The 27596-nt window shown below is 40.9% G+C and overlaps 1 protein-coding gene across 1 annotated transcript in view; it reads left to right on the forward strand.

Annotated features, from left to right (window-relative positions):
- Positions 1–27596, forward strand: part of LOC141259374 (septin-2A) — a 96926-nt gene that overhangs the window by 39036 nt on the left and 30294 nt on the right. The window contains exons 6-9 of the mRNA XM_073675270.1: positions 8308–8442; positions 9879–9996; positions 21003–21104; positions 21835–21980. Coding sequence (XP_073531371.1) covers positions 8308–8442; positions 9879–9996; positions 21003–21104; positions 21835–21980 — 501 coding nt within the window. The remainder of the gene's footprint in view (positions 1–8307; positions 8443–9878; positions 9997–21002; positions 21105–21834; positions 21981–27596) is intronic.

Here is a 27596-nt window from a genome sequence, read left to right on the forward strand (position 1 = left end):
GCAAAGCCTCTTTATTTCAGGGGCTCAAAAGTAATTGGACAAATTAACTTTACCATAATAAAATGGTCAATTTTAGTACTTTGTAGAAAATCCTTTGCAGTCCATGACTGACTAAAGTCTGGAAGCCATGGACATCGCCAAAAACTGGGTTCCCTCCTTTGTGATGTTTTACCAGGCCTTTACTGCAACTGACTAAGTTTTATCTTAACCCCTTTCTGACGTGGAGCATAATAGTACGCCCCACGTCAGATCTCCCTGTTTGGTGCGGGCTCCGGCAATGAGCCTGCACCTTTCCGGGCACACGTGAGCTGAGCTATACAGTTGACATGTGCCCGCAACAGCCGTGGGTGGGATCGCGATCCACCCGCGGCTGTTAACCGGTTAAATGCCGCTGTCAATTTTTGACAGTGGCATTTAACTCACGCTTCCGGGAAGCACGTCATTGGCAACCCCATCACATGATCGCTTGTCGCCAATGGGTTGGCATGACAATCCAGGATCTGCAGGAGACCCCTGTGGTTGTCACTGCCAGATTGCTATGAGCAATAGCAAGTGAACAAATCTGCTACACACAGGCGATCTGATCATCGCCTGTGTGCAGCAGAGGTGATCAGGCAAGTGCTGCTTCTAAGTCTCCCATGGAGACTATTGAAGCATGCAAAAAGTAAAAAAAATGTATTTAAAAATATGAAAGTTTAAATCCCCCTCCTTTCGCCCCATTCAAAATAAAACTAAAAAGCACACATACACATTTGGTATTGTCGAGTTCAGAATCGCCCAATCTATCAATATAAAAAAAAATTAAGTTTTCCTTGGTCGCCGCAACATTGCAATAAAATGCAACAACGGGCGATCAAAACATTGTATCTGCCCCAAAATGATATCAATAAAAATGTTGGCTTTTTTTTTGTGTGCCAAGCTATCACCCGGCCCCAGATCCCGAAAAATGGAGGCTCTACGGGTCTCGGAAAATTGCAACCCTTTTTTTTTTTTTTTTTTTTTTTAAAGCAAATTTTGGAATTGTTTTTCACCACTTAAATAAAAAATAACCTATACTTGTTTGGTATCTACAAACTCATAATGACCTGTAGGATCATAATGGCAGGTCAGTTTTTGCATTCAGTGAATGTGGTGAAAAAAAAAGAAAAAAAGCTATGAAATTGCACTTTCTTTATTTGCAATTTCACCGTACCTGGAATTTGTTTCCCTTTTTTCCAGTACACAGTATGGTAAAACCAGTGATGTCGTTCAAAAGTACAACTTGTCCTGTGAAAAAGAAGCCCTCACATGGCCATATTGACCAAAAAATAAAAAAGTTATGGCTCTGGGAAGAAGAGGAGCAAAAAGTGAAAATGCTCCAGTCATGAAGGGGTTAAGCATGTGTAATACATGCTCGATGCAGTTGAGATCTGGTGACTGACTCAGCCATTGCAGAATATTCCACTTCTTGTCTAAAAAAAAAAAAAAAAAAAAAAAAAAGCTCCTGGGTTGCTTTCGCGGTATGTTTAGGGTCATTGTCCATCTGTAGTGCGAAGCACTGTCCCATCAACCATGCTGCATTTGGTTGAATCGGAGCAGATAGTATCACCCGGTACACTACAGAATTTATCCGGCTGCTTCTGTCTTTAGTCACATCATCAATAAACACTAGTGACCAAGTGCCATTGGAAGCCATGCCTGCCAATGCCATCACACTGCCTCCACCATGTTTTACAGAGGGTATGCTGTGCTTTGGATTATGACCCGTTCCAAGCCTTATCCATACTTTATTCTTCCCATCATTCTGGTACATGTTGATCCTAGGGTCATCTGTCCAAAGAATATTTTTCCAGACCTGGGCTGGCTTCTTTAGATTTTTTTTTGGGCAAAGTCTAATCTGACCTTTGTATCTTTAAAGCTGATTAATGGTTTGCACCTTGTGGTGAACCCTCTGTATTTGCTCTAATGACGTTTTCACTTTATGGTAGTCTTAGATACTGGAACACCTACTTCCTGAAGAGTGTTCTTCACTTGGGTGGATGTTGTGAAGTGGTTTTTCTTCCCCATGGAAAGGATTCTGTGGATGTCCAGGCCTTTTTAAATTCCCAAGCTCACCAGTGCGACCTTTTTTTTCAGAATGTACCAAATTGTTGATTTGGTGGCCGCTCGTAACATTTCTGCTATCTCTCTGATGGATTTCTTTTTTTTTTTTTTCCCCCAGCCTAATGGTGGTCTGTTTCTCTTTCATTGTGAGCTCTATTGACCATCAAGAGGAAGTCAAGGCTGCGTCTGTTCCCTCATTTCCTCTTGATGTTCAATACATCCGAAGGCGGGGACAGTGACGCCAGCGTTGATTGGGCACCAGGCTCAAGTGTCATAACAACCGCACGAGAGCCCCTGGAATGGTGCCAGCACGGGAGGGGAGTATAGGCATTTTTATGTTATCAACAAACCTTTAGATCAAGAAGGGGTTGTCCTATTAGTGGACAACCCCTTTTAAAGAGCTTTTGAGATATTTGTCCAATTACTTTTGGTCCCTTTAAAAAGAGTCAGTTACATATTAAAGATCTGTAATTCCTAAGCCCCTACTCTAAATAGGATGTAAATACCCTCAAATTAAAGCTGAGAGTCTGCACTTTAAGCCCATATTGATTGTAACTGTATCTTGAATATGTTTTGGTAAACAGCTAAAATGCCAAAATTTGTCACTGTAAAAATATTTTGGGACCTACAGTCCTGCTCATCGTTATTGGCACCCTGAAGTTTAAGTACATAATGTGGAATATCTCCTGAAAAAATGAATCAAGTGAAACAATTTTTTTGTATAGAGCACTCGTGTTAAATACAAAAGAGCAAATGAGGATAATTTAAAGCAAAAAACAATGGGAGGGAAAAATAGAAAAACCTAAAACCTTGATTTGACAGTGGTATTGGCACCCTTTACATTAATTTGGTATGGAAACACATTTTACTTGCCTGTGGTAAATCACAAAAGATATTAACCTGTGATTGTCGGTGCCCATGTGATATGAATTAGCCAATGAATGATGACTTCAGTGTTTTAAAAAGCCACATGGCAGGACCTGTTCCTTTGTCACAATGGTGAAGACAAAGGAGCTGTCTGAGGACATCAAAACTGCTATTATTAGCAAACACAAGACTTTCAAAAGGTATAAGGCCAGCTCCAAAGACCTTGGTATCCCAGTTTCAACAGTGCGCAATGTTACTAAGAAATTTGCCAAGCATGGAACAGTCAAGAACCTCCCTGGACGTGGAGGAAAGAGGGAAATTGATGAGATGCCTTCGAAGGTTGGTGAATGGTGGAAAAAAAACACCACATCAAACATCCAAAGACCTGAAGTCCAACCTGGAACAGTCTGGGGTCATGGTTTCAACAAGTACCATACGCCACACACTAAACCAAGCAGAGCTTTATGGGCGAAAGCCAAGGAAGAATCCATTGCTGAAGAAAATGCATAAAAAGAAACGACTGATCTTTGCCAGAGAGTACCTTGACAAACCACAATGTTTTGTGGACTGATAAAACAAAAATAGAGCTTTTTTGCAATGCAAAGCAACAGTTTGTTTACAGGCAACGCAATGAAGCTTATAAGGAAAAGAACACCTTACCAACAATTAAGTATGGTGAAGGATCCATAGTGCTGTGGGATTGCTTTGCTTTGTCTGGTACTGAAGTCCTTGACCATATCACAGGAATCATGAAATCAGAGAATTATCAAGAGATTTTAGAGCGAAATGCCCTATCCAGTGTATGAAAACTTGGTTTGAGTTGAAGATCATGAGGCCTCCAGCAAGACAATGACCCAAAGCACATATCCAAAAGTACACAGGAATGGTTGAAAAAGAAAAAGAGAAAATGGACTGGTATAAAATGGCCAGCAATGAGTCCCTGACCTCATTCCCATTGAAAATCTATGGGGTGAGCTGAAATCTGCCATTGGGAAAAAGAAACCTGCAAACATTCAAGAGCTTGAATACACTGCAAAGGAGAAAATTCCAGCTGAGAAGTGCAAGAAGCTTATAGATGGCTACAAGAAGCGTTGGAAGGCTGTCGTCAATGCCAAAGGCTGTGCAACCAAGTATTATTAGGGGTGCCTTTATTGCTGCACATGCTGTTTATTCTGTTCTTTCTTTGAAATTGCAACATGAAAGTTAAATAGCAATGTTTTATTGTTGTATCACTTTGGACCCCTAATTAAAAAATCCCAAGGATATAACTTTGGTACATTTCCATTTATTTCTGAAGATATTGTACATTCCATGAAAAATTTGGGGTGCCAGTAATGGTGAGCAGCACTGTAACTGTATATATTTAGCTTTAATATCTTTGTTTTTGTATGCTCAGCTTAAGTTCTGCTTTTAAAACCATAAGACAGGATATAGGTTTGCTGGTTATGAGAAACTCCTTAAGCCATGTGATATGATAAGACTATCATAAATTCTCATTTAAATTAGATATAGCCTTATCCTTAGATTTCACAAGTTTTGTGAAATCTAAACCGTAAGAAAAGGGTATTGACTTATAGTAAACTGTGTTAAGGCTTAGAACCGCCACATAGTCAGAAATAATTTCTAAGTAATTTTCTTCTTTTTATTCTGTAACGTCTTCTTTTGGTAGCGATATCATACTTCCTCTCTTATTCAATAAAAGCCTCTGCCTTTATCAGCAGGGTGGATAAGCCTTGTATACCAACTGATTCTGTCTATGTTCATGACCAAACCAGGGCGGCAATCGATCAGAGGCAGCACTCGCATAATGTGTGAGACCTCTTGTGTCCCTCCTAAAGCTCTCCCTAGGAAGGGATTTCCATGACACCTGACCATGTCTATAGCCGACATCAAATTCATATACAGAAATTGTCATAGTTTCCTGTGAAGAATGCCTTTTCTAAGTCTCCCTTATATTGTGAATGATATGTGACCTGTAATCCTGCCTCCCTGCGTCCCCACTACTGTAAATGTATTCCAGCCTTATAGGGGTATTTCACATGTAGCTTTCTGCCCTCTGACCAGCACTGCCTTAAAATAATAAAAATCATATGGTACTTTCCCTACTTAAAGGAGTTTTCCCTTGAACTAAGTTCAATTTAATCAATAGATCTTTGAATAATAATAAGTTCCACAATTGGATGTGTTTAAAAAAAAATGCTCCTGTGCTGAGATAATCTTATAAATGTGCCCCTGCTATGTCCTGTCTGCGTCTCACCGTACAAGGACATGGTCTGATCATACCACAGCTCCTGGGCAGGGGAGGACGGCAAAAAGGAGACAGACTCGAGATCACAGCTGATTTCCTTTTGGAACGTACAACATTTTCCTGCCTGTTTTTAGGCAATCTGTCACCACAAAGAATCAGCTGTGATCCCCCTACTGTAATGTCTGTATGCTCTTTTGCTTCCTCCCCTGCCCAGGAGATGTGGTATGATTAGACCATGTCCCTGTACAGTCAGACACAGACATTACACAGTACACAGCAGGGGCACATTTATAAGATTATCTCAGCACAGGAATGTTTTTTTTTTTTAAACACATCCAATTGTGGAACTTATTATTATTCAAAGATCTATTGATTAAAATTAACTTTGTGGGAAAACTCCTTTAAGTCCAATGCTTCTGTTTACTGGCTGCAGTGTAGCCATCGTGACTGTAGTGGTTTTTGCCGCTGCAGCTAATATCTGAGCTCCGCTACATATGCCGTCTACATCTGCACAGCCGCTGAGTTTGGTGATTTTGTGCGTTGGTGGTGTGCGCTGTGATCGTGACATCACAAATCTGCAACCGTTAAGTAAATCTCTTGAACATGGCGCAACTAAGTCACAAATATCACTCTTCGAATTTCAAATCTGCAGCACAAGTCACTTTATGCATTTATGTCAATCTCTGCAGCTCATGCATGAAATATCAGTACATCGGTATTGTAAAACACACCATATGTTCTGCACTGAAAATGCTGTGGGTTTTCGTTCTATATGAACGTGACCTAAAGAAAAGATAGCACATGTTTTCTTTGATTTGCATTCACGTCTGTATTTTGGCTTAAACGGTTTGTTCACTAGTTGGCAACCCCAGCTTAATAACTTCAGGATCCTAATTAAAGTTAGTCTGTCAGCATAAAGTGACTGCTCAAACCAAGTACAGGCACTCTGTGCACCTTTGGTGTGGCCAAACATTTAAGTCCACCTTCCCATCTACATGTTTTCCATCTATAGCTGCCCTTCTGCTGACAGTCAAAGAGGGGGGATGATTGAGAGAGAGGGAAAACAAGTAGGGGTAAGGTGCACTTAAATGTTTGGCCACACTAAGGGTGCACCGAGCACCTGTACATGTTTTGAACGGTCATTCTGTGCCTGTTGGTGTAAAATAAAAACAATCAATGCTCTCCTCCCACAGCGGCGCTGCTCCAGTGATGTCGGCACTGTTTTTCCTGCAGGGTGAATTGATTAAGAAGGGGTTGTCCTGTGTGGGGACAATGTTTTTAACGAAATGACTGCAAGCACTGCTTCTTTATAGTTCTGCTCTGATTTTTCTGAAACCTTAGTGTTTGAGGCCCATAAAATGAAATAACAAGAACATGAGTGAAGTCATCTCCTGCCACATGAGGTCACTTCCGGCTGTGTGTTTTCTTGGCTTTTTGTTTCACGAACGCTGGCCATTGTATCATGCGATGGGAAGCACCTGGCCTGTGAGGGCACATCCTGTGACCACTACTGAATGCCTCACACACCAGACGGAAGAAGAAGAAAGCTCCGTTACTAAAAGTATCCAAGAAGATCTGGAAGCAAGTAGATTGCAAGCCAAGCTGCAAATGTTACTCATTTACTACATTAACATATCAATTGGAGGTCCTGCACTATGATATGCTTTCTAAGCTTCTACTTTCTAATTTTTCCCAATAATTGACAAGCTGCAGTGTATACACAGTAATTATTTATCTATTACTACAGCGGTATGAGGGTAATAATCTCTTAAAGGCAAGCTCACCTTTCAGTATTGCAGTGGATCTAGCGCCGGCTGCTCTGACAGCGATCTCTGCTACAGTCGGAAGGCACTAGGATTTCTGCAGCCAATCACAGGTGACTGGAAGAGTTTGTCATCGGGGAAATCCGAATATGACTGGTTGCAGTGGTCCTGGTGACTTCTGAACAGAGCAGACATCCAGAGCAGCCTGTGATGGATCTGTGGGGGAACTGAAAGGGGAGTATGCCTCAGTTTATCGAATTAAAGCCTAAAAAAAAAGTGTTCCAATATTAAACTCCCTTTATGGCCCCTGTATACATTAAAAAATGTTCAGACTCCTTAATGTTGGCAGGATTGGCCTATCGTCTTTTGTGTATAAGGGTGCTTTCACATTGTGTTCAGGCGCCCATTCGGTGGCCCCATCGGGGCTTGCGTCCGAAACGCCCGCAAAACGGTATTCATACATATTCTCCGACGGGGGGCATAGACTATAATGGTGCCGACAGAGTGAATGTGCTCTCTGCCGTGCATAATTTTCGGGCGTATACACCTACTGGAGGAGGACACTCAGACTAGTAGACTAGGTCTCCCAATTCTCCCTCAACAGATGATATAGGGCAGCTTGAATTCAATAGTCTTGTCGTCCGACCCTTTTGTCTTCAGAGATAAGGCATTCTAGCATCTCTTTTCTCTCCCCACTGAAATGCATAAACACTGTGTCAAGTGGACCGTTCCCCATGCGACTCTGCTCCTTTTTGGGCAGCATGGTCTGATGACTGATCGTTTCAAAATTTCTTGTCTGACACAACATGTCTTCTGAAAAATGCAGCCTGCTGCAATCCCAAATCAGTTTTTGTTTTAGATTATTGCTGGGCAATAAGTGTGTCCTTATCAGCGAGTGACAGCGGTCTGTGTGTGCTTGATTATACAGAGATAAATCTCTGTAGCTGGGCTTCTATATTAATGTGAATATACAACAGAAAAAAAATTGAGATGAATGGAAGAAGAAAAATAAGTACTGTCTATCTAGTTTTCCAGTTGCTCTTTGTTCAGCTAGTAGTGTTACTTTCCTCCCTAGGGCTACATAGTAATATCACCTGTTTTAAATGCGCCATAACCTGGTCCTTGGAATTCCACAATGTATGTGTTTTCTTCAGGAAGCCCTGCTCATTTCCTAGGATTTCATGTTTGTGATATTCCTGCAGGAGGTGGATGAGCATCTGTCAGAACAGCTGGCTCCACCGACCTCCTCCAGATTCATCACACCACGTATGGCTACTGAGAACAATGGGAAATTAACTGTAACGTAGCACAATCTGAATGCGCTAATATTTTCCCTCATTCTTTCAGTTTTAAAACCATCATTCACTACATAGATAACCAGTTTGAGCGCTACCTTCATGACGAGAGTGGTCTGAACAGACGCCATATCATTGATAACCGTGTGCACTGCTGCTTCTACTTTATTTCACCATTTGGACACGGGTAATGTACAAGTCTCTTTGTGGTGGTAAAGCTTTCCTCAATTATTATATTTTTTCCTAATAAATGAGATTTCTGTATGAGCATTTCTATGCGCTGTATTGTTTATATGAATTTATATGCTAAAGCACATAAGTCTATGTTCACACTTCTATCAGGTTTCATAGCACTTTATAAGAAACAGCACTTTTCTGTTACTAAAAAATTAAAGCTCTACAAACCATTAAATGAATACTAACTGATCTTAACGGGCTTGTTCACACACTGCATTTTTTTCCACAGGTAAAAAATGCTGCACTTTACAGTACCAGCAAAGTGAATGAGGTTTCTGGTTATTTTCTCAATAAAGCGGTTGTCCGGCCTTGGGGTAAAAGTCTGCAGTAACTTTATATGACTGCAGACTTGTGAATCCTCACAGCGCGCAGTGCATGTAACTGCAAGTATGTGATTTGAATACTTTCGGCCACGTCCCGACTAGACTTGTCCAGCCTCGCTCAATACACTTGCATTGAGTGAGGCCACACCCATCTAGTTGGCACGTGACCACATGTATGCAAATAGTATACTTGCAGTCACGCGGCCGCCGACTCTGTAGGATCTTCACTACGCTCACTATGTGCAATGTGTGGATTCACAAGTCTGCAGTCACATACAGCAGACTTATAGCAAAAGGCCGGACAACCCCTTCGAAGAATTGAACCATCAAAATATTATTTCAAATCTGCAGCAAGTCAATTCTTTCAGCGTTTTTGCAGTTTTTCAAGGAAAACAAAAAGTCAAATCTGTGTATTTTTTGCAGTGTTTTTTCTGACAAAACTCTGGTTTTTGGTGCAGAAAAACCTCCTGCAAATTCAACGTGTACACACAGCCTTATATTCATTGTGGCTTTTTTTAAAATTTCATGAGTTATAACAGTACTATATTGATCTCAATTGGATAGTGTGAGCAGAGCCAAAGCCAAAATGGATGTGGGGTTAATGTGGGACTGAAAACCTATTAGTGCTATGTTTTTTAATAATCTTGAAGTGGAGTGGCCATTGTGATGAGGCTGTCTACTGCATCTTCCTTCTAACAAGCAGCTTAGCAGCAGGGTAATCGTTCTATACTTTGTATTACGGAGGGTGTGTAGATAATGATTGGAGCCTTCACTGACTGATGGGTTTTGTAGGTTAACTCCTCATTATAGAACATGTATTTAATCTACAGTATGTCCCAACAGTAAAGTAGTTAAAACTAAGGCCATTTATAAATTTCAGTCATCACCTTGGCCCTTGGTTCATAAATGACTGAAAGGAATAGGGAAATAATTTTAATATTTATATTTGCATTTATGAGAGCGGAGCTGATGGTTTCTTGAAATTCTAGATAACCTCAAAAAATGTTGCATGATCCTTGAACAGAGAATTGCCTACTCACATAATTATCGTTCTCTTTCTCAGGTTGAAGCCGTTGGATGTGGAATTCATGAAAGCGCTTCACGGGAAGGTTAACATTGTTCCAGTCATTGCTAAAGCAGATACCTTGACTCTAAAGGAAAGGGAGAGGCTGAAGAGGAGAGTGAGTACTAGTGAGATCTCCAATGGGAAGATTAAAGAAGTTGTCCACTACTTGGACAACCCCTTCTCGTTCCCCATGTTTGGTCCCGATAAAATAAACACTCACCTGCTGTGTCTGCGCCGTTCCAGCAGTGTTGGCATTTGCCTTCCTGGATCGCTCTCACTTCTTCTCAACATTTGATTTGTCCGAATGCGGGGACAGTAATGCCAGCAGTGATTGGGCACTGGGCTCACATGTCATAATAACCGCACGTGAGCCCCCGGGAACACGAGTGCCGACACCGCTGGAGTGGTCCCGTCTCAGGAGATGAGTATAAGCTTTTCATTTTATCGGGGCCAAACATTTAGATCGAGGAGGGGTTGTTCTAGTAGCGGACAACCCCTTTAAGCATGGGGTACAAGTTTTAAAGGATGTGGCAAAAACCTTGGAACTGGTGCAGGTGACTTTTGGTCACTTAAGATACTTTTTATTCTTTTGCAATGTTCATAAGTTGCAGGTGCGATACGATTTGCATTACAGACATCATCATCACTATCCCCATTGGGGCTCACAATCTAAATTCCCTGTTAGTATTTCTTTGGACAGAGTTTGTCTTATGTAGAATATATGTATCTTTAGTTTTATTCAGGATGCTGTCTTTATTTAGGGAGGACATTTAACATCTGGGGTAAAGCTTTGTGCTGGTGTTAAAACCATTAGTAGTAGTAGTAGGGTGAATTCACATGTGGCAGCATTGCAGATTTGTGCAGCAGGTTACATCTTTCACATGTATTGAATGTGATTTGGGATAAGATGTGCATGCCGTATGTTTTCAAATCCAAAGCATGCTGATTCTGCAGACTTGCCGAAAAAGTCTGTCGTGCGTTGGCTGACTAGATTTTTGTTGTCAACGGTACAACGTTTTTAAGAGCATACCAACTGCACCACCACTGTCAATAAATGTCCCCTTTTTCCATTTTCACTCATTTGACATGCGTTTAATTTTATGGGATTTCTGATGTTTTTTTCCACAAAAACAACCGGACAGTCACTACCTAGGTGTACCTGTTTTTTTTTGGTTTTCGGTATTTTTCGATACAGGAACTCCCTTAAACCTTGCTTTCCTGTACCCTTTTCTTTCCTGATCTGAAAGGAAACCATAAAATCTTTATCACAATACTATGGATGCCAGACATTGGGCTGCATGTGATTTGTGCTTGGCAGGCGTACTCTCAGCACAAAACAAAAGCAATTCTTTCTCCCAGCTCCTTGGGAATTCAGAAAGGTGGACCTCATTACACCAAGGCTGTTCTCATCATATTAGAGTCCTACATTTGACATATGTCAAGAAACAAAGCTCCTGTTAGGTGCGCCATACATGTCCCTTCAGCTGACAGTGGCCAAAGGAGTATGCTTTTGGCCTCTGGCGCTCCTGATATACATTGGCATACCATTTTTTTCCTGCATACAAAAGTCAAGATTACTACATTTTTCTTTTTTTATACATGGGTATCCTCTAGTACAGGGTTCCCCAACTCCAGTCCTCAAGGCCCACCAACAGGTCATGTTTTCAGGATTTCCTTAGTATTGCACAGGTGATGTAACTATTGCCTGTGCTGATGATGGAATTATCACCTGTGCAATACTAAGGAAATCCTGAAAACATGACCTGTTGGTGGGCCTTGAGGACTGGAGTTGGGGAACCCTGCTCTAGTATATATAAACACGCACACGCACACGCACACGCACACACGTTCAGAAATATTTGGACAGTGCCCGAATCTTCGTGATTTGGGATCTGCTTGCCACTGTTTTTTGATTTAAAATGAAACAAGTGTATTGAGCGAGGTCGTGCCCACCAGACGAGCTCTGGCCGGGAGTATATATATTGCATACTTGACCACCGTTCCCAGTGCAGACACCGAAGAATCCTTGCAGGGTGTGTGCTGGGAGGATTCACTAAGTCTGCAGTCACACAATGTGACTGCAGACTTGTCATTCTAGACTAGACAACCCCTTTTATAGGGGTTGAACAAAAATGTCCTGTGAAACAATTGAACAAATTAATTTGATCGTAAATAAAATGTTCAATACTTTTTAGACTATCCTTTGCAGGCAATGACTGCCTGAAGTTTGGTTTCCCCCGTTATGATGCTTTGCCAGGCCTTTACTGCAGCTGACTTCAGTTGTTACTTGTTTGTGGGTCTTTTTGTCTTAAGTTTTGTCTTAAGCATGTGAAATGCTGCTCGATAGAGTTGAGTTCTGGTGACTGACTCGGCCATTGCAGAATATTCCACTTCTTTGCCTTAAAAAAAAAAAAAATCTCCTTGCTTTTTTCGCAGTATGTTTTGGGTCATTATTAGTGCTGAGCGAGTGTTTTGTTAACCCTTTCACCGAGTATGCTCGGGCCGAGCTCTGAGTATTTACAGCTGCTCGGTGATGTGTTTGAATCGCTCCCATGTGCATGATTTGCGACGGTTTGACAGCTTTATTACATGTGAGGAATGTCTATTTCTTACACATTCCTCACATGTAATAAAGCTGTCAAACTGTCGCAGATCATGCACACGGGAGTGATTCAACCATATCACCGAGCACGCTATAAATACTCGGAGCTCGGCCGAGCATACTCGGTGAAAGGGTTAACAAAATATACTTGCTCATCACTAGTCATTATCCATCTGTACTGTGAAGCGCCGTCCAATCAATCTTGCTGCATTTGGTTGAATCTGAGCAGAAAGTGTCGCTCTGTACACATCACAATTCATCCTGCTGCTTCTGTCTTCAGTCACATCATCAATAAACACTAGTGACCCAGTGCCATTGGAAGCCATGCCTGTCCATGCCATCACGTTTCCTCCATCATGTGTTACAGAGGATGTGGTGTACTTTGGATCATGAGCCGTTCCAAGCTTTCTCCATGATTTTTTCTTCCCATCTCTCTGGTACATGTTGATTTTAGTTTCAGCTGTCCAAAGAATGCTTTTCCAGAACTGGGCTTACTTCTTTAGATATTTTTAACAAAGTCCTAATCTGGCATTTTTATTTTAAGGCTGATTAATAGTTTGCACCTTGTGGTGAGCCCTCTGTATTTGAAGTCTTTTCTTCATGGTAGACTTAGATACTGAAACACCTACTTCCTAGAAAGTGTTTTTCACGTGGGTGGATGTGGTGAATGGGTGGTTCTTCACCACAGAAAGGATTCGGAGATCATCTACCACTGTTGTTTTCCGTGGACGTCCAGGCCTTTTTATGTTTCCAAACTCACCAGTGTGCACTTTTTTTTTTGCAGAATATACCAAACTGTAGATTTGGCCTCTGATGCATTTCTTCTTTTTTTCAGCCTAATGACAGTTTTTCTCTTCCATTGAAAACTCCTTTGACAGCATGTTGTAGCTTCACAACAACTGCTTCCAGATGCAAATGCCACACCTGGAATATGCTCCAGACCTTTTACCTACTTAATTGATGATGGATTAATGAGAGAATAGCCCATGCTACCCATTAAAGGGCTTTGAGATAATTGTCTAATAATTGAGTGTTTCTAAACTGTAGATGTGAGATAGTAGTAATCGTAGAAGCAGATATTTTTCTGGACTTTGCCGTTGTCCACCTTTTAAGGGCTTTTAGAATTTGTTTTAGTAAATGCATGTATTTGGGGCTAAAAATCATTCTTGCAATTGTGTTCCATTGAAAATGTATCAGCTTGCCTTGCTGGCTGCAGAATGAGTTAGCTGAGAATCCAGAAGTGACCTTGTTCTGAAGGAAGAGTTTGTAGCTCTTATCTGTTTTTTTCTGATCTCATCTCAGCTGATTTATAAGCACAAAAGACATCAAAGTGAATGAATGAATATACAGGGAAACAAAGGGGCTGAAAAAGCCAAACGTTTCAAAAAGGACTTGGTCCCAAATACATGAATTTAAGTTTTAAAACTGAAAATAGCCCCCATTTAAAATCTCATATATGGGCATTATGCAAGCCTTCGTTCACTAATATAATGTTAACCATGTAGATCTCTCCTCTACATTTCCAGTTCCTTGTGTTCCACCTGTAGGGCATACAGAGTGTTTTATTGATGTAAGGCTATGTTCACACGCTGCCTTTTTGTAAAATGCAGCATGTCACTTCTTCCAGCGTTTTTGTGTCATTTTTCACCCATAGAAAGCAATGGGTAGTGAAAAAACACTGCAAAAATGCAGGTATCAGGTTTTGCTGCATTTTTTTTATGCCAAAACATGAGTAAGTTGAATCAGGTTTTTTTTTATGCGCTAAACTTTATCAGCATGCACAAGAGACAAATGAATGCATTAAAGAACACAGTGAGACCTGCTTTTTTGAGGTTGCTTTTTTTAAGGCGAAGAGGGCAGGTTTTGACTGCAGAAAAAAAACACTACTTGTGAACATAGCCTAATACAGATTGACATAAGATGGCATCATTTATTCTGCTATTCGAGCTCTATTGACCACCATGTCTTTGAGGCTGTTCTACATTTTGGTATTTTTTCTTGTTCAGCTTTACATTAGCAGCTTTCAAAAGAATCTCTTCTAGGAAAATAAAAAAAATTCTTAGGTAATAGTGAGCTATTTCTTTTGAAGGTTTAGGTGCCACATCTGGAAATGCCCTGGTTGGCCAGTAAGTCGTACAAATGTGTCAAGCATATTCGAGTGGCTGGCCGTTTACTCTCGACTTTCCCATATGAAAGAGTAGCATCCTTTTGCACCCATCCCCCTGCTCTTCCGATGTTCCTTAGCATGTTGTTTTTGGGTGTTACGGTAAAGCGGGCTTTATTTTCTCTGGCAGCTGTTTTTTTTTTTTTATGTGCAGCTGTATTGTAAACTTTAGAGGCGCTTGTAGCAAAATCATTTTTCCCGCCATTGTTTGAGCAGAAGGATGTTATCTAGGAAATCTTCCGGCTGACAGATTTCTCTTGTTCCCTGCTTTTGTTTTGGCTCCTGAGCCGGTCTTTGTAGTTAGTGTATGATCTTCTATGGCGCGGAGAGCAGCGTGTACCGTGTACTTCTCCCGTGAATAGGTTAGGCTGGATTTACATATTCGTCTGAGTGTTAATATCCAAGAGAAACTGATATGTCATTTTTTTCTGTGATCCTAGTTGCATCCGTCCTTTTTCCGCATTGTTTTTAATGCAATACAAAGTCTGTCTTCCGGGTTCCTTCCATTTTATACAGATCCCTATAGACTTTAATGGCCGGGTCTGAACTACAAAACGGACATGCTCTGAGTCTTAAGAACCGGAGACATGTATCCGTTTTTAAACCAGATGCTTGTACAGATCAGTCAAACTCTGTGGGTCAGTGTGCTGTGCGAGAATAAAACGGACTGCACACAATCGTAGCCTATGTATGCGCACTCATGCAGAAATATCTGCAGCCAACAGCAATATGTTGGCTGGAAAATTGCTTAAAATCTGCACATTTTTGCCACATTTTTGATGCGTTTTTTAACATTCATTAAAATGGGTGAAAAACACTGAAATAATTGACATGCTGTAGATTTGAAACTGCTTCGAATCTGCAAGGAAACAATAAGAAATGTGTGCATGACACTAGGAATCTCATTCACTTTGCTGGGACAGTAAAGTGCTGTAATTTTTGCAGCAAAAACAAGCGGAAAAATACAGCAAAAATGCAACGTGCGAACATAGCTTATGGCTACAGTTTTTTTTTTCATTGCGTATGACATTGCTTTCTGGGAACTATGCAGTTTAAAAATTATTTTTTTTTACTGAAATAGCATCATTATTCCACAGCACTTTACATACATAGGGGCATTCTACTATATCTAAGCTGATTTACACTATTATGGCTGATGCACACAACCAAATTTCTCATGAGTGGTATCAGTGGTTGTCACAGATATCACTCGTACTTATGATATTCTATGGCAAGTCACGGGGTTGGATCAAAATCTGCAATGCAAGCCTAAGGGTAAATGAAAAAAAAATAATCTGAATGCACTCGCACGACCTCTGAGTGCGGTCCGATTTTAAACTGCACTCAGATTTCGTGCGACATCGCTTTCACATTGTTTTCCAGTACCCATTCAGTGGCCCCATCGGGGCTTATGTCTGAACCCTGCACAAAACGCGATTCGGACGTATGCGCCAATCGGGCCAAAGACAATAATGGTGTCGGCAGAGTGAACGTGCCCTCTGCTGTTCATCATTTTCGAGCATGTATGCCTACTGGAGGAGGACACGCAGACATATTAGGATGCGTCTGAGTGTCTGCCTCCAGTAGGCGTGTACTCCCGCAAATGATGCATGGTAGAAAGCACATTTGTTCTGCCAGCACCATTATAGTCTACCCTTAACCTACTCTTAAACTCAGCATTTTTAATCCAGCACTCCTGATTTAACACCCAACAGCAGCTTTGCCACAAGGTTACAAGCCTCTTTTTGTGGGAATATGTTCACTTTGAGTCAAGGCTGACGTTTTCACAGAAAATGTGGGAGTTTAGAAAAGAAGACATCTAGCATATAATGAAAGGACATTCTACATGAAGGATTTTGGTACATGGTGTTCAACTGTGAATATTCACAAAGGTTCTCATGCTTTCTGTCTTTCATGTATTATTTTCTGTCCATTCACCCTGAAAGCACTTGGGACAAAATGTACTCTGTGAAGGCTCCATGCCATACTCCTACTACTCTATATAGATGGTAGCTTTAAAAGGGGTTTTCACTACTATTTGACCCCAGTACTCCTGCTGGGAGTCGCTTAATGCTTTGTTGACATGTAGCCATTGTTCCTGCTCTATGTCCGATCTGCCCCATCTGGGAGCAGAATTCGGATGGAACGAGTAGAGCACTTCACTCTGCTCCTGGCGGGGGCGAAGCTGCCTTTATATGATTGACAGGGTGGGGTTGTCTATTACTTTTAGGGCTCCTACTCATCTGCGTATAACATGGCCGAGTGCTAAGTGATAAAACATCGCATAGCACTCGGCCCAGTGTTATTCGATGGGGCAGCTCAGATCTTCGATTGCTTTCTCATGCCGATTAGGCATACTGTGATTGCTAATGTCTCTGCAATGGTGAGGCGAGATAAAATAAGACCACTTTTTTATTGTGCTCTGCAGCGCCTTTTACAGAGTCATCTAGTTCAACATGAAAAATTTTGTGAAAGGTCCTCTTGATTTATTTTTTTAATTTGCATCATACTTCCAAATTGTATTTTTCCAGTTATTCTATTTATTAATTTAGTTACATTATATTCCACAGCACTGAATTGTGATCACCCCCTGTCCCCACTGGGCTCAAAATCTAACAAATATAGTAAACTCACACAATCGTAAGGAGAACCTATAAGCTCCACACTAATGTCATTCTTGGTCAGATTTTAGCTCCGAATTTCAGCACTGCTGTGAGGTTCTGGTATTGTATTACTGTTTTCGCAATACAGTTTTAATTTCATTTGTCGTATATATCAAAGTATTGTGCAAACCTAATTCAACTTAATATGTTCATCCAAAATCATAGAGCAGGGGGTGGCTCTGGGTGTCACTACGGTGGGGGTTCTGGATGTGGCTCATGATCCTCTTATCAGACCTGAATCTGGCTCTCAAGGTAAGAAAGGTTGGGCCCCACTATCATAGGGTATCCAGCCCTTCGTGGCTTACATGACCAGCGTTTTATATTTCACAATTATTGTAGGCGTCTCCAGAAACTGACCAGATGTGGTCTAACCATATGATTAAGGCTGAACATTAGAGGTTACAGAAGCCAGACCTGTGGTGGTCAGTGGATCACCAGGCCAACTTCTATTCTCTGTTCATGAGACAACCCCTTTAATAAAGCAGAATTTTTTTTTGTAAGACTGTCTCTAGAGATTTTGTGACCTCATCTGATCCGTACTGGCTCTCAACCAGTCTGGTCCATTATGTTATTGTTGAGGAAAGTAACAGTAACTACAACAACATGTAAGTGTGTTTAATACAGCCTAACAGCAGGTGATAAGCAATAGTTAATAGGCCAGCGGGACATCCAGCAGGCCCTCGGCGCTGACCTAGGGGTCAACCTCTGATCAAGCCAAGAATGCCAGAAGCTTGCAAGCTGGTGCCATAGTCTAGCCTCAGATTGTATATGCAGAAAGACTATGGGGTACAGTTTTGTCCATAAAATACTATTCATTACAGGCTGCAAATATATCAAACGTCTGTGACATTTACTTTTGTCTGCCTCCAAGCATTTTTTTCACTGTTTGAGTATAGTTTGCATATACCAAAGGTATTTGTGGCTAGTCCCTTTTGAGATTTTTCTATTACATGCCAGTGGCCCTAAACTTGGCCTTGACTTTCAATGATTATGGTGAAATAACTGAAGGTTAGAGAAGAGTCACCAATTTTGGTGGGTTTCGATTACAATTTGATATATATGGGTGCCTCCTATAAAATACCTTTTTGTTTTCAGCGAAAATAGGAGAACAGCTTATCTCCCTGTTGAGCACTCATGTGTTTGGGGGAGCTGAGCGAGATGGCTATCTTCTACCATCAGGTATCTCATCTGTATGGTTTTATACTGCTCACCACTCCCAAAGATTGTTTTAGTCTTAAGGTCCTTGTTTCAGTTCTGTTCCACATTATGGAAACCGGATGGCCATATACAGTCATGGCCAAGAATGTTGGCACCCTTGAAATTATTCCAGAAAATGAAGTATTTCTCCCAGACTATTATTGCAATTATATGTTTTGTTATGCACATGTTTATTTGCTTTGTGTGAATTGGAACAACACAAAAACTGAGAAAAAGGGTAAATTGGACACAATTTCACACACAACCCCAAAAATTATCTGGACAAAATTGTTGGCACCTTTCCAAAATTGTGTGTAAACAACTTTGTTTCAAGCATGTGATGCTCGTTCAAACTCACCTGTGGCACGTAACTGGTGTGGGCAATATGAAAATCACACCTGAAACCAGATAAAAAGGGGAGATGTTGACTTAATCTCTGCGTTGTGTGTCTGTGTGTGCCACACTAAGCATGGAGAGCAGAAAGAGGAGAAGAGAACGGTCTTAAAACCTGTAACCTTGAGTTGGTTGATATTGTTCAACAATTTTGGTTCTCAAGTTCATTCCCAGAGATCTTGATGTTCCTTTGTCCACAGTACGCAACATATTCAAGAAGTTTATAACCCATGGCACTGTTGCTAATTTCCCTGGACGTGAAGAAAGATTGATGAAAGGTTGCAACGCAGGATAATTTAGATGGTGGATAAGCAGCTCCAATCAAGTTCCAAAGAAATTCAACCTGTCCTGCAGGCTCAGGGTGCATCAGTGTTTCACAAACTATTCGTCAACATTTGAATGAAATGAAACGCTATGGCAGGAGACCCAGGAGGACCCCACTGATAACATAGAGACCTAAAAAAAGCTCGACTGCAGTTTGCAAAAATGTACATGAGTAAGCCAAATCCTCCTGGGAAAGCGTCTTGTGGACAGATGAGACCAGATAGAGCTTTTTGATAAAGTACATCATTCTACTGGTTACTGAAAATGGAATTGAGCCTACAAAGAAAAGAACACAGTACCTACTCTCAAATTTGGTGGAGGTACGAAGTTGTTTTCGGGTTGTTTTGCTGCCTCTGGCACTAGGTGCCTTGAGTGTGTGCAAGGCATCATGAAATCTGAATATTACCAAAGGATTTTGGGTTGCAATGTAGTGCCCAGTGTCAGAAAGCTGGGTTTCCGTCATGGGTCTTCCAGCAGGACAATGACCCCAAATATAAAATCTGATACGTTTCTGACAAACCGCCCTTAGTCATAGAATCTATTCTATGATTAAGGTCGGTTTGCCAGAAACCCATCAGATTTTAATGTTTCATTAGAACTTGTTCTTGTTTTACTGGACTTTCAATAAATTAACTTGTACTATCTCCAGTTGGACGTGCCAAATTCGTACTTTTTTCTATGGATGTTGCTGTGCCTCACCAGTGGAATTAAGGCACCCACAGTTATTTTCCTTATCCAGCTGACTCCAATATCAACAAAAGTGGTGAGCTCTATTTTCTTTCATGACCCCAAACATACTACAAGAAGCCCCCAGAAATGGATGGAAACAAAGTGCTGGGAAGTTCTGAAGTGGCCAACAATGAGTCCAGATCTAAATCTCATTGAACACCTGTGGAGAGATCTTAAAATTGCTGTTGGGAGAAGGCACCCTTCAAATGTGAGAGATCTGGAGCAGTTTGCAGAAGAAGAGTGGTCTAAAATTATAGTTGGGAGTTGTAAGATGCTGGTTAATGGTTATAGGACATGATTGATTGCAGTTATTAATTCCAAAGGATGTGCAACCAAATATTAAGTTGAGGGGGCAAACCATTTTGTCCGGACCATTTTTGGGGATTAGTGTGAAATTATGCCTTTCTTTCTCCTTTTTTTTTTTTTGTTTTGTTTTGTTCCAATACACACGAAGGAAATAAACGTGTATAACAAAACATGTGTGATTGCAATAACTTTCTGGGACAAATACTTCATTTTCTGGAACAATTTCAAGGGTGGCAACACTTTCAGCCTTGACTATACCTGTTAGCTTGATATACTTTCATTCCCCCATAGATTTTTGTGGATTCCTTGTGCCAGATGTTTGGGGCTAGTATAATGGCTTTGAACTCCAGGAAGAGGAAAGTAGATCTCTTCCTATTGCATTTATACATCAATGTAATGTGCATAGCAATGCTCATTGTAAGAATATTCAAAGAAAAATAATCAGAAGGCCTCATCCCCAGAGAGGAAGGGACATATTTTCTGGAGTCCAATTTAATAATCGCTTACGCCCAAGCTCTTTTGAAGTTTTGGCAAAATATTAAACTGATGGTTCATACTATGTCTTATTATTTTTCCAAAATTCTGGAGAAAGATAATCTGTTGTACGGCTGTTCCTAGTCTGAATTCTCCCTCCTGTGCCAGCACTGCTATGCCAGTCTTAAAGGGGTGATGAGTCTTCTGAGAGAGCATTTTCTCCTGCTAATTTAGTTACCGAGGTACTTACAATGTATTTCCTATTACAGGTCCTAGATGAGATTGCTGAACATGGTATTCGGATCTACCAGCTCCCTGACGCGGACTCCGATGAGGATGAGGAGTTCAAAGAACAGACTAGAGTGTTAAAGGTAATTTGTTGGAAAAATGCGTACCCTCTATTGTGATGGGAAATTGTGGCGTAACACTGATTTTTATTTTTTTTCTATAAAAAAAAAATTATTTGGGTGAATATCGGCTCCCATCTGTCTGTTTCTTGTTTCCATCTTCTAGAAATGAAATGTATGTGCATTCCATGTAGTAGAAGAATTTATATCCATAGGGTAGTATGTAATACTCTAGCTGCAGGTCTCCACTACACAAAGCCGAATGAAATTCCTAATAACTCCACTTAATAAGCCCTAACCAGCAGGATCAAATCTTGAGTGATGGGGGTGGGGGAGGATTATGCTGCCTTGGCTTTCACTGGTGCGTGGCATTTGATGGTCTCAAGGCTAAGCCGTCCATCCAGCGTAAACACAGAATAAAGCTCTCGGAAGAGATTTGGGAGCAGTCGCCGGTATCCAGCGTTATTTGCTCTGACGCCATGAGCAATGTTACTTTTACAATTTTGAATACAATAAACTATCTGGGGGTAAATGTCAATATATTCCTAGAAGTGGTCCCATGTGTACACTCTACGGCCTCATTCACCATTTCACTCAACTTCTCTTATAGGTTTTTTTTTCTCAAGATGTATTAAATGTCGGCACACATTGGATATGTTCACGTCTGGTCTGATTGAGCTGTTATACTCTACCCCCTGTCCATGATAGAAGTAGTTGGTAATCTAATTGGAAGCCTGTTTTTGCTGTCCCTCAGGCGAGTATCCCGTTTGCTGTCATTGGCTCTAATCAACTAATTGAGGTAAAGGGAAAGAAAATCCGTGGCCGGTTGTACCCGTGGGGTGTTGTGGAGGTGGAGAACCCTGAACACAATGACTTCTTGAAGCTCCGTACAATGTTGGTGTAAGTATCAAGGCCATCTGGTGTACTGCAGCCATTGCTATTCTGCACTTTAGTTACACTACCTGCACTTTCCCTCCTCCAAGTCATTCTTCCTTTTCAGGAATCGGGAGACGAGTCAAGGCTGTTGCTCCCCTTTTGGCTTCTCCTCTCCCAGTTCAGCTTGATTGACTGACTGGTCTCCTATTTTTGTATTGGGAAAAACCTGTCAATCGTGCCGGGAGCCATTTTTTTGACTCTTCACCCCATTACTGTTTTTAAACAGTTTTGCTCCAAAACATACTTGCGTTTCAAAGTAAACCACAGCTCTTTGTAAGAAAGATGCCTGTCTTTATTTTTTTTTAGTTTGTAGTTCGGGCTGCATGGATTTCAGGAGATGTTCCCTTTTAAATGCTAATAAACAAAGGCTTATCCTGAAAAAAAACCTATATATCTAACATATGACTGTAAAGCAAATAGTATGAACACTGGCTCATTTTCTGGTAATGTTTTTGTCAAAAAGTCGCCCACTCGCTGCACATGCGACTCGGATGTGACTATAAAAGGGTGCTCTGCTTCTCACACTCACTCATCCACTTGCTTATCGCCACAAAGCTAGCCATGCATCCACACCACGCTTCTTGCTGCCGCTACTCGCCATTTTGTTAGGCCAGCGAGACTGCTACCCTGGATTACACACTAAGGCCACAGCCCCACTATCAGTATTTGGTCAGTATTGGGTCAGTATTTTTTCTCAGGAGTGGGAGCCAAAACCAAGAGTAGGAGATAAATGCAGAATTGGTGACTTGTTTCTATTATACCTTTTCTCTAATTGTTCCTCACCTGGTTTTGGCTCCCACTCCTGAGAAAAAATACAGATAGTGGGGCTGTGGCTTAAAGGCCCCGTCACACTTAGCGACGCTACAGCGATCCCGACAACGATACGACCTGGCAGTGATCGTTGCTGCGTCGCTATGTGGTCGCTGGTGAGATGTCAAACAGTCAGATCTTCCCAACGACGCAGCAGAGATGCAGCAACCCGTAACGATCTGTATAACGATGCACGCCTATGTGTTTCTGTGTCTGAGTCGTCAACAAGGTCGTTGGTAAGGTGTCAAACACAGCGATGCATGCTACCCAGCGGGGCCTCAACGATCAAAGAAATGTCCAGACCATTCCGACACGACCAGCGATCTCACGGCAAGGGCCTGGTCGCTGCTACGTGTCAAACGTAGCGAGATCGCTACTGAGGTCGCTGTTGCGTCACAAAACTTGTGACTCAGCAGCGATCTCGCTTAGTGTGACGGGGCTTAACACACAAGCACAACCATCTCCCTTGCACCAAATATACACTTCTCGCACTCAGAGTAACATACAGCCAGGCTGTTCTTTACTTTGAGATAGTGCGCCTTGCTGCTCTAAACGTGCGCAAACTTATTACATTTTACATTTAATATACAAAAGGTACAGTGCTTAGAAAATACAAAAAGATGAGATAAAAATGCACTAAAAACAAAACTGTATAAAACAAAAGGGATAAATCAAGAAACCTTTTACTGATTGGATCGGTGAGAAATTCTTAAATTTAGGTAGATCTCTAATCCTGGTTGCATTTCCTGGGTCTGTCCCTAAGTGTCTCTAAATTAGAGATTTTAAAGAGTCTCAAAGAGGACCCCTCAACATTACACCTGGTCAGATGAGGAGGATGGCTAATTGTAAACCAGGAAAGACCATTGCAGGACATAATTACAAATGGTCTTATTTTCCCATAGGAACCTCGTAGTGGAATAATATGACCACCATATTTCTGAGCATACTTTCACCATCCTAGAGACACCAAACATGACTGATATAGCCATAATTTGGGTTGTTAGTCTCTGTGGGCTTCCACATTAACAAAGATGCTATTTGGTCTTCCAGTAGACTGTCAACCAAATTGCCTTGATTATTTCCATATTGACTATGATGCTTACAGTTGTGAAGTGATATTACATTTTTATGCACCTAATCCATAACTGTATTAAATATTCATTTAAGATGTATTCAAACATTGCAGTAAATGTCATTCCTTGCCAGAATTTTTGATAAAATCAAGATAAAATTCTGTAGTATGCAGTATGGAAATGCTTGCTTAAAGTAATTTTAAAGGAATTTTTCCAGCTTGGCATGTGATGACGTATCACTAGGGTGCAGCATACAAAAGACAGCCGCACTCTGAGTGCATTGAATATATGAATTTGGAACAGCTTTACTAGTATATAGATTCTCCATAAAAAATAAGGTGCTTAGTCCCATACACAATCTGCCAACGTTAGGGTGATCTTTTTAGAAGGAAAGCTATTCTAACAGACTGGTCTCTCCTGGGCCTAAGGCAATAAATTTAATAGGCAGGTAGGATCCAGCCTTAATTAAAAAACAGACCGATAGTAGGGAGGAGTGCTCAGCCAAACATGGATGTAGTCACTAATGATACATTTAGACAAGAGTGTCCCTTACCAAGAACCAATTGAATATTTGTCATTCATCGCTCATTCACCTGTCTTACAAGTGCTTACAAACAATGATGGATACAAAATAATCAGAAATTGAAAATAATAAGCATCTTCTAGGTGTCCCTTTCTGATTAGTATAGGTCCAACTGTTTCCATCCTAGAGCTGTGCAAAGAACAGTAGTTTGGCCCTTTTAAAGTAAGTAGGGCTAAGTTAAAGTATATTGTCTGGATGAGACGGACTCTATATAGGGAAAATTATATTAATTCTACTAATCATTAGTTGCACTTCCGTTAAAGAGGTTATCCAATCTGACTGCAGACTTCTGAATCTTCACACAGTGCACACTGTCAGGATTCTCTGGTGCCAGAGCCGGGAGAGGGCAGTCATGTGACTGCATGTATGCGATATGCCCATTCAGCGGACAATCCGCTGTGAGGATTCACAAGTCTGCAGTAACATAGTGACTGCAGACTTTCATGCCAAACCTGGACAATCCCTTTAAAAAAAATTTTTTATTCCCTAAACCTGTGTAAATGTTAGTATAGTGTCAGTATAATATACTAGTTGCCATTCTGCTCCTCTTCTGAGTCAAGTGACGGCATTTTTGGCTCTCTGGATCACTCTGCGCTCTGTGTGACCTGGAAGTGGCTATTACAACCCCTGGCAAAAATGATGGAATCACCGGGCTCGGAGGATGTTCATTCCGTTGTTTAATGTTGTTGAAAAAAAAGCAGATCACAGACATGGCACAAAACTAAAGTCATTTCAAATGGCAACTTTAGGGTTTTAAGGAACACTAAAAGAAATCAAGATTAAAAATGTGCTACTCAGTAAGGGTAATTTTTTTTCAGACCAAGCAGAGGGAAAAAATTATGGAATCACCCTGTAAATTTTCATTTCCAAAACTAACACCTGCATCAAATTAGATCTGCTCGTTAGTCTGCATCTAACGAGGAGTGCTCACACCTTGGAGAGCTGTTGCACCAAGTGGACTGACATGAATCATGGCTCCAACACGAGAGATGTCAATTGAAATAAAGGAGAGGATTAACAAACTCATAAAAGAAGGTAAATCATCACGCAATGTTGCAAAAGATGTTGGTTGTTCAGTCAGCTGTGTCTAAAATCTGGACCAAATACAAACAACATGGGAAGGTTGTTAAAGGAAAACATACTGGTAGACCAAGGAAGACATCAAAGCGTCAAGACCGGAAACTTAAAGCAATATGTCTCCAAAACAGGAAATGCACAACAAAACAAATGAACGAATGGGAGGAAACTGGAGTCAATGTCTGTGACCGAACTGTAAGAAACCGCCTAAAGGAAATGGGATTTACATACAGAAAAGCTAAACAAAAGCCATCCTTAACACCTAAACAGAAAAAAACAAGGTTACAATGGGCTAAGGAAAAGCAATCTTGGACTGTGGATGACTGGATGAAAGTCTACTTCAGTGCTAAATCGCGAATCTGCATTTGGCAAGGTGATGATAGTGGAACTTTTGTTTGGTGCCGTTCCAATGAGATTTATAAAGATGACTGCATGAAGAGAACATGCAAATTTCTACAGTCATTGATAATATGGGGCTGCATGTCAGGTAAAGGCACTGGGGAGATGGCTGTCATTACATCTTCAATAAATGGCCAAGTTTACATTGATATTTTGGACAGTTTTCTTATCCCATCAAATGAAAGGATGTTTGAGGAGGATGACATAATTTTTCAAGATGATAATGCATCCTGCAATAGAGCAAAAACTGTGAAAACATTCCTTGAAAGAAGACACATAAGGTCAATGTCATGACCTGCAAATAGTCCGGATCTCAATCCAATTGAAAATCTTTGGTGGAAGTTGAAGAAAATGGTCCATGACAAGGCTCCAACCTGCAAAGCTGATCTGGCAACAGCAATCAGAGAAAGTTGGAGCCAGATTGATGAAGAGTACGGTTTGTCACTCATTAAGTCCATGCCTCAGAGACTGCAAGCTGTTATTAAAGCCAGAGGTGGTGCAACAAAATACTAGTGATGTATTGGAGTGTTCTTTTGTGTTTGTTTTTCATGATTCCATAATTTTTATCTTAAAATTGAGTGATTCCATAGTTTTTTCCTGCTGCTTGGTCTGCAAAAAATTACCCTTACTGAGTACCACATTTTTAATCTTGATTTCTTTTAGTGTTTCTTAAAGCCCTAATGTTGCCATTTGAAATGACTTTAGTTTTGTGCCAGGTCTGTGATCTGCTTTTTTTCAACAACCTTAAACAACTGAATGAACATCCTCCGAGCCCGGTGATTCCATAATTTTTGCCAGGGGTTGTATAATGAAATCCTATGAGTGTTAGAGTGAGCCTCCATAGGCTTGCATTGTAAAAGACATCCGGCTCTCACACAGAGCATATTGTGATCTTGAAAGTTGGAGTTGTCATAACTTGACCAAAAAGAGGAGCAGAATGGCGTTGGATACCAGAGAAAATAGCGATTAACTCCTTACTGATATCCGCCATAACTGTATAGCGCAAGTTGGTAGCATTTGTATGGGATGAGCTCGCCCCACACCCAACAGGTAAGGGCTGCCAGGACTTGGCTCCAACAGCTATGGGTGGAGCTCCACGCTACCCACGACTGATAACCTGCTAAATACTGCTGTCAATCTCTGACCACGGCATTAAGAGTGTGCCGTCATGGGGCGCATCATTCTATGTGCATGTCGGCGCTCTCAAGATGCGATCGTGGGGCACTCATAGGGAATCTGTTGAAGACCTCTGTGCCTGTCCTCACGCAGCTATACATGGTACATGCGATCACACATTCGTAAGTTCAAGTCCCGTGAGGGGACTAATAAATACAGTGAAAAGTAAAAAAAAAAAATTGTTTTAAAAAATATTAAGTTCAAATCATCCCCCTTTTCCCACATTAAAAAATAAAGATATTAAAAAAGTTTAAAAAAATGCACATTTAGTGAGCAGAAAAAAATTCAAAATGCCAAAATTTCTTTTTTTTCTGTTGCAGCAATACCGGAAAAAAACGCTGTCAGAAGCAATCAAAATGTCATATGTATCCCAAAATGATATTGATAAAAATGTCATCTTGCCCCTCACAAAATTAAGCTCCATCGACTGAAAAATGTTATGGGTTTTGGAAAATGGAGACA

The sequence above is a fragment of the Phyllobates terribilis genome, unplaced genomic scaffold (genome assembly GCF_046119375.1).
Source record: "Phyllobates terribilis strain yellow unplaced genomic scaffold, ASM4611937v1 Scaffold_1__5_contigs__length_1240528914, whole genome shotgun sequence".
Classification (NCBI taxonomy): domain Eukaryota; kingdom Metazoa; phylum Chordata; class Amphibia; order Anura; family Dendrobatidae; genus Phyllobates; species Phyllobates terribilis.